The sequence below is a fragment of the Pecten maximus genome, unplaced genomic scaffold, assembly GCF_902652985.1.
Source record: "Pecten maximus unplaced genomic scaffold, xPecMax1.1, whole genome shotgun sequence".
Lineage (NCBI taxonomy): Eukaryota > Metazoa > Mollusca > Bivalvia > Pectinida > Pectinidae > Pecten > Pecten maximus.
The window spans coordinates 1-9,293 of NW_022981139.1; the positions used below are offsets into that span (position 1 = coordinate 1).

A 9,293-nucleotide genomic window follows, 5' to 3' on the forward strand; every position below is an offset into this window, starting at 1 on the left:
CGAGTCGCTTACCACCACGAATCAAGGCATAACGTCGTTCTAGACTTACCTGCTCATGCTAATCCTCGTACGAGTACAGGGAATGTCCGTGCCGGCGGCGTCCACGTGTTTATATACATGTCCACGAGGTCGCTTACAACAACGAAAATGCATAACGCTTATTTCCTGCAAAATAATGTACAATTTAAACCACGAGTTATAAAACTGCATAACACTTATATAAAATGCATAAAGCTTATTTCAACAAATTACAGAAAGAGTTTACTAATGTGAATAATAAAAAAATATACTTAATTATTGCTTCCTCCACTAATGCTAAAAATAGATCACAGTACCTAGCTGTCAAATGATACACATTACGTTTCATTATAAAGTTTATAACTGATATAAATGACCTTGACCTATTTTCCATGTCACAGGGGTCAAAGTTTTAAAATTCATTTGAGATTTTTCTAACCTTCTAGAAGACCAGAACAATTGTGTTTACCAGTAGGTGCTTGGTATGGAGTGCAAGCTATGAGATTTCCTCATACCAATGACCTTTTTCTGTTGTCAAGGTTGCAGGGGTCAAATGCACTAAACACTTCGCATTTTTTTTCTCAAATTCCAGAATACCCATTATAATTATATGCCCTGATATTTTACGAGTATGTACCATTCCAAGGTTGAAATGCTCAAAAGTTTCTGAATACTGGTGACCTTGAACTCCCAGTTCACAGTGGTGAATCAAATATGTTAAAAACTTCAAGATACTTCTCAAATATCACTAACATAGAGACAACATGAACATTTGAAATAGTAATTTTCCTTTACCTGTTATGAATTAAAACTAATTACTAGCCATGTGAGCAATTCAGGCCATCTGCCCTCTTGTTTTCAGGGGCATGCAAGGGTGGGCAATTTGCTTGATGTTCAGTAGAAAGCTGTGTACCAAATTGCATACTATGAAAGCCCCAGACACCTCAGATATTTCAGATGGATATTTTTGATAGGATGACTCAAATTTAAGTATTCTGGAGCTTTCTTAAAATTGAAACATACTAGTTTACACATTTTATACACCAGTAGATAATGTTGTTTTTATGTACAAGACACTGATACTATTTGTTTTTTAATACTACCATATCCATGTGATATTATTTACAGGGTTTCAAGGTGGCATACATAGTATTCAGAAAGCCAGATGCCATCAAGAAAGCAAAGAATATTCCATACAGCAAACCACTAATTATATCATTGGATGACCCTCACAAATGTACAGGCACAGGAATGGGTAGTAAGTAATTAAAAATACAATAAGGCATTACTATCCAAGGACAAGAACTAATTAGCGAACAGCAATGGCATTGCTGAAGTCGCTGTAACTTCTATCAGCCATTACAGTACTGTATTACCAGAAAACAAAACAGGTTAACTGTACCCTACCTAGCCATTACTGTATTACCAGAAAACAAAACAGGTTAACTGTACCCTACCTAGCCATCACTGTATTACCAGTATACACAACAGGTTAACTGTACCCTACCTAGCCATTACTGTATTACCAGTATACACAGCAGGTTAACTGTACCCTACATACCCATTACTGTATTACCAGTATACACAACAGGTTAACTGTACCCTACCTGGCCATTACTGTATTACCAGTATACACAACAGGTTAACAATACACTACATAGCCATTACTGTATTACCAGTATACACAACAGGTTAACTGTACCCTACATACCCATTACTGTATTACCAGTATACACAACAGGTTAACTGTACCCTACCTGGCCATTACTGTATTACCAGTATACACAACAGGTTAACTGTACCCTACATACCCATTACTGTATTACCAGTATACACAACAGGTTAACTGTACCCTACCTAGCCATTACTGTATTACCAGTATACACAACAGGTTAACTGTACCCTACCTAGCCATCACTGTATTACCAGTAAACACAACAGGTTAACTGTACCCTACCTAGCCATTACTGTATTACCAGTATACACAACAGGTTAACTGTACCCTACCTAGCCATTACTGTATTACCAGTATACACAACAGGTTAACTGTACCCTACCTAGCCATCACTGTATTACCAGTAAACACAACAGGTTAACTGTACCCTACATACCCATTACTGTATTACCAGTATACACAACAGGTTAACTGTACCCTACCTAGCCATCACTGTATTACCAGTATACACAACAGGTTAACTGTACACTACCTAGCCATTACTGTATTACCAGTATACACAACAGGTTAATTGTACCCTACCTAGCCATCACTGTATTACCAGTATACACAACAGGTTAACTGTACCCTACCTACCCATTACTGTATTACCAGTATACACAACAGGTTAACTGTACACTACCTAGCCATTACTGTATTACCAGTATACACAACAGGTTAACTGTACCCTACCTAGCCATCACTGTATTACCAGTATACACAACAGGTTAACTGTACCCTACCTAGCCATCACTGTATTACCAGTATACACAACAGGTTAACTGTACCCTACCTACCCATCACTGTATTACCAGTATACACAACAGGTTAACTGTACCCTACCTAGTCATCACTGTATTACCAGTATACACAACAGGTTAACTGTACCCTACCTAGCCATCACTGTATTACCAGTATACACAACAGGTTAACTGTACCCTACCTACCCATTACTGTATTACCAGTATACACAACAGGTTAACTGTACCCTACCTAGTCATCACTGTATTACCAGTATACACAACAGGTTAACTGTACACTATACTACCTAGTCATCACTGTATTACCAGTATACACAACAGGTTAACTGTACACTATACTACCTAGCCCTCACTGTATTACCAGTACATGTATACACAACAGGTTAACTGTACACTACCTAGCCATCACTGTATTACCAGTATACACAACAGGTTAGCTGTACCCTACCTAGCCATTACTGTATTACCAGTATACATAACAGGTTAGCTGTACCCTACCTAGCCATTACTGTATTACCAGTATACATAACAGGTTAACTGTACACTACCTAGCCATTACTGTATTACCAGTATACACAACAGGTTAACTGTACACTACCTAGTCATCACTGTATTACCAGTATACACAACAGGTTAACTGTACCCTACCTAGCCATTACTGTATTACCAGTATACACAACAGGTTAACAACACACTACCTAGCCATCACTGTATTACCAGTATACACAACAGGTTAACTGTACCCTACCTAGTCATCACTGTATTACCAGAAAACAAAACAGGTTAACTGTACCCAACCTAGTCATCACTGTATTACCAGTATACACAACAGGTTAACTGTACACTACCTAGCCATTACTGTATTACCAGTATACACAACAGGTTAACTGTACGCTACCTAGCCCTCACTGTATTACCAGTATACACAGCAGGTTAACTGTACCCTACCTAGCCATTACTGTATTACCAGTACATGTATACACAACAGGTTAACTGTACACTACCTAGCCATCACTGTATTACCATTATACACAACAGGTTAACTGTACACTACCTAGCCATTACTGTATTACCAGTATACACAACAGGTTAACTGTACCCTACCTAGCCATTACTGTATTACCAGTACATGTATACACAGCAGGTTAACTGTACCCTACCTAGTCATCACTGTATTACCATTATACACAACAGGTTAACTGTACACTACCTAGCCATTACTGTATTACCAGTATACACAACAGGTTAACTGTACACTACCTAGCCATTACTGTATTACCAGTATACACAACAGGTTAACTGTACGCTACCTAGCCCTCACTGTATTACCAGTATACACAACAGGTTAACTGTACACTACCTAGCCATTACTGTATTACCAGTATACACAACAGGTTAACTGTACACTACCTAGCCATTACTGTATTACCAGTATACACAACAGGTTAACTGTACACTACCTAGCCCTCACTGTATTACCAGTATACACAACAGGTTAACCGTACACTACCTAGCCATTACTATATTACCAGTATACACAACAAGTTTACTGTACACTACCTAGCCATCACTGTATTACCAGTATACACAACAGGTTAACTGTACCCTACCTAGTCATCACTGTATTACCAGTATACACAGCAGGTTAACTGTACCCTACCTAGTCATCACTGTATTACCATTATACACAACAGGTTAACTGTACACTACCTAGCCATCACTGTATTACCAGTATACACAACAGGTTAACTGTACCCTACCTAGCCATCACTGTATTACCAGTATACACAACAGGTTAACTGTACCCTACCTAGCCATCACTGTATTACCAGTATACACAACAGGTTAACTGTACCCTACCTAGCCATCACTGTATTACCAGTATACACAACAGGTTAACTGTACCCTACCTAGCCATCACTGTATTACCAGTATACACAACAGGTTAACTGTACCCTACCTAGCCATCACTGTATTACCAGAAAACAAAACAGGTTAACTGTACCCTACCTAGTCATCACTGTATTACCAGTATACACAACAGGTTAACTGTACCCTACCTAGCCATCACTGCATTACCAGAAAACAAAACAGGTTAACTGTACCCTACCTACCCATCACTGTATTACCAGTATACACAACAGGTTAATTGTACCCTACCTAGTCATCACTGTATTACCAGTATACACAACAGGTTAACTGTACCCTACCTAGCCATTATTGTATTACCAGTATACACAACAGGTTAACTGTACACTACCTAGCCATTACTGTATTACCAGTATACACAACAGGTTAACTGTACACTACCTAGCCATTATACTGTATTACCAGTATACACAACAGGTTAACTGTACCCTACCTAGCCATCACTGTATTACCAGTATACACAACAGGTTAACTGTACCCTACCTACCCATTACTGTATTACCAGTATACACAACAGGTTAACTGTACACTACCTGGCCATTACTGTACTACCAGTATACACAACAGGTTAACTGTCCATGACCTAACTATTACCGTTTTTATGACTTTACAGAGTGGTGTAAAAATTACGAAGAAGAGAGGATAAATGTTGAAGATCTGCAACAGGAGATTGACACATACATGTCTGAATATGATGCTCGGGTGGAAGAGGTAATGTTTACACAGGGGAAATGTTGTATTTCAGGGGGAAAAGAATCTGAAGTAACTCAATATTTATTAATCATTATTGAGTAATCAGATTATAAAACTCTATTTTTAAATTTGAGCTTAACTAGGGGGTTACAAAGCAATTGGCACTACTGTAACAGAACTCAACAAAGAAAGATAATGTGCACAGACTGATTTTCTATTTATACTAGGTGACCTTGATATTTGACCTTCCAGTCTAAAAAGCTATCAAAAGCAAGCACTTTCTTCACAAAAGCACTCGATAAGTCTGATTAAATTACAGATCACTATAATACACTATGTTATGAAGATCTGACAGTGGCCAGTAAGGGATCATGTTCAGATGGCATTTCAACCAACCAATGAAAACGAAACTGACAAAATTTTGCCATAGCCTGTTCTTCTCAGCACCCGCATCATGACTGGTCATTATTGAATACATAATTCCAAATGTTCCAAATAATAACCAAACTGAGATGGCTGCAACTTTCTTAAAATCTTACCTTGGTTTGAATAATCATGTAATGCTAATTGTACTGTCCATTCACTCTGCAATGAATTCTGCATGTTGTTTAATGGCATCGCACATTGCGTGTTCATCAACAGTGTATTATACAATTTATGGATTATCCAAACAAGCGGAAAAAAAAATTGGATCAGATTACTAGGTAATTATGCCCCGCCAGGAAATGGAGTGCAGCAAGGGCAATTTATGTCTTACAGACATTTTCTAGTTTTTAGGTTACCCGAGTCGAAGTCTCAGATGACCTATTTACATCACCTTTTGTCTGGTGTCGTCTGTTGTAAACAATTTACATTTTTGACTTCTCAAAAACTGCTGAACCAAGTTCAATGAAATTTAACAGGAAGCTTCCATCGTAAAATGTCAATCAAAATTGTGAATTATATGGTCCTGACCCCCCCAGGGGCCTGAGGGGCAGGCAAAAAATGGTCAAATTGACTAAAATTTCAAAATCTTCTTCTACACTCACAGATATGGTAGAATCAGATGCCCTTCACAGATAGAAAGGTCTTAAGGTCCTTTACCGTAATTGTGAATTTCATGACCCTGTGGTCTCATGATTCCCCCTGGGAGGGGTTAAAGTTAACTATAGTTTATAAAGGGAAACCATATTTTTTAGCATTATTTTTTCCAGTTGCCATTGGAAATAATACACACTTGGTTAGAATTATCAGTATGGGATGCATGTCGGGGCCAAAAAGAGTCAAATCAACTGAAATTTCAAAAACTTCTTCTCAAGACCTAAATAAGGTAGAATCAAATACTCTTCGTAGATGGAAGGGTCTTAAGGTGCTCTACCAAAATTTGTGAATTTCATGACCCTTGGGTCCCAAGTTTGCCCCTGGGGCAGGGTAAACTTTACTATAGTTGACTAGTTTTGACTATCATTTGTTTGATTTCTATTGGAATTCATTCTAACTTTAAATTAACTTAAATATTTCAAAATTCAGGTGACCGTAAAGGCCCATGGGCCTCTTGTTTTCATTACTTATTTGGAATGAATTTTTTCAGCAGCCAGACTTTAAAAAAAGACACCAACTTAGTGACAGACTGTCTTCCTAAACAAATTGACTTGTTTGACATTCCTAACATCAACGTAACAACATTATGGTTTGTCTACAGGAGAAACAGAAAGCCAAGGATATGGAGGGTGTGCCCGATGACGATGGCTGGGTGACAGTCACAAGACATGGTAAAAATAAGGGTGTTCCATGGAAGGAGTCACAAGAGAAAAAAGTTACAGCCCGAGAAAAAAAGAAAAGAAAAGACAAGGTAAACAACTAGTGAACTATTTTAAACTTGATATCTATCAATGTGCTTAAAGTAGTTAAAACTTGTGTTGGACTAAAATGATTTCACTTGTATTTTAAATTTTGCCTGCCTATTATCATTTATGTCAACAGTAGGTGCTGAACTTAACTTAACAAAAAGTTTTTTTTTTTTTTTCCTAATTGAGGGCAGCCTGCATTTGGGTGAAGGGAAACCAATTCTTCAATGGTTAAAATTATATGCAGACATCACATGTATTTGATTTAAAAACTAACAATTATTTCCCCCTTTGTAGGAGTTGCTGAATTTCTATTCGTTCCAAATTAGGGAAACAAAGAGGGAACGTAAGTATTTTAATCTTGAATATTTTAGTCTCCCTTCAGCTGACCTTATCTGTTGTAATTACATAAGATACACAAAAAGTATGTGATTTTGTTTATGCCTTCACCATCTAGTGTGTGGGTGGGGGTGGGGCGGGGGCTGTATATATACTTACCCATCTCTGTCTATCCTGTCCTGTTCTGAATCATTGACATATGTCTTAAGAGTCCAAAACAGATTTAGTTCATATTGACACAATAGAATCATATTCTGGTTGTTATTGATCAAGTTTGAAGTGGTCAAGTCACCTATGACCCCTTCTGCACAGGACACATTCCATAGTAATTCTTGAGAACCCCTTACCAAACTTGGTTCATATTTACACCCTATCTTTACATCGAGGACTACCCTGATAATATTCTGGTGGACATAGGTCAGGGTTTAAAGGTCAATGGTCACCTTTGGCCTCTGCTCAATGGGACACAATGTGTCCTGTGTCATTTCTAATCAATGTCATGTCTTGAGAACCCATCAACAATTTTGGTTCATATTTACACCATGGTATCCTAACACCAATTATAAGTTCTTTGCATTGGAGAGGGGGACATTCATGTCTGGAGACATTTTCTAGTAAAATTTTTCATTTGAAAACAGTATTTCATCAGTGTTAGTTACTGTCATCTTAACATTATATACAATTGTATACTTATGAATTCAATTTGATTCTTCCACAGAAATAGCAGAATTGAGAATAAAGTTTGAGGAAGACAAACAGCGAATCGCTCTGATGAAGGCATCAAGAAGATTCCGACCATATTAATTGTTATGTTTACTGATTTTTAATACAAGAATATGAAAACTGAGTCATCTTTTCCACTTCTTTAAATACTCTTACATATGTACAGTACAAAGAAATATGATCATATTATGGTAGATGCCAAGATCCCTCTGAGAACTCATTTTATACTTGTCATCCATTTATCGTCCCTCTGGGAACTCATTTTATATTAGTCATCCATTTGTCATCCCTCTGGGAACTCATTTTATACTAGTCATCCATTTATCATCCCTCTGGGAACTCATTTTATACTAGTCATCCATTTATCATCCCTCTGGGAACTCATTTTATACTAGTCATCCATTTATCATCCCTCTGGGAACTCATTTTATACTTGTCATCCATTTATCATCCCTCTGGGAACTCATTTTATACTAGTCATCCATTTATTGTCCCTCTGGGAACTCATTTTATACTTGTCATCCATTTATTGTCCCTCTGGGAACTCATTTTATACTTGTCATCCATTTATTGTCCCTCTGGGAACTCATTTTATACTAGTCATCCATTTAACATCCCTCTGGGAACTCATTTTATACTTGTCATCCATTTATTGTCCCTCTGGGAACTCATTTTATACTTGTCATCCATTTATCATCCCCCTGGGAACTCATTTTATACTACCGGTAGTCATCCATTTATCATCCCTCTGGGAACTCATTTTATACTTGTCATCCATTTAACATCCCTCTGGGAACTCATTTTATACTTGTCATCCATTTAACAACCCTCTGGGAACTCATTTTATACTTGTCATCCATTTAACATCCCTCTGGGAACTCATTTTATACTAGTCATCCATTTATCATCCCTCTGGGAACTCATTTTATACTAGTCATCCATTTAACATCCCTCTGGGAACTCATTTTATACTAGTCATCCATTTATCATCCCTCTGGGAACTCATTTTATACTAGTCATCCATTTAACATCCCTCTGGGAACTCATTTTATACTAGTCATCCATTTAACATCCCTCTGGGAACTCATTTTATACTTGTCATCCATTTAACATCCCTCTGGGAACTCATTTTATACTTGTCATCCATTTAACATCCCTCTGGGAACTCATTTTACACTTGTCATCCATTTATCATCCCCCTGGGAACTCATTTTATACTCGTCATCCATTTAACATCCCTTTGGGAACTCATTTTATACTTGTCATCCATTTATTGTCCCTCTGGGAACT

At 37.5% G+C, this 9,293-nt stretch overlaps 1 protein-coding gene across 1 annotated transcript; it reads left to right on the top strand.

Moving 5' to 3' along the window:
• Window positions 1–1,146: 1,146 nt before the first annotated feature.
• LOC117319929 (putative ribosomal RNA-processing protein 7 homolog B) lies at window positions 1,147–8,127 on the top strand (the record flags this gene model as incomplete). The annotated part of the gene is made up of 5 exons (XM_033874637.1): window positions 1,147–1,276; window positions 5,036–5,133; window positions 6,797–6,946; window positions 7,239–7,287; window positions 7,999–8,127. Coding segments are annotated over 5 exons (513 nt in total), but the record flags the coding sequence as incomplete, so codon positions are not given.
• Window positions 8,128–9,293: the final 1,166 nt, after the last annotated feature.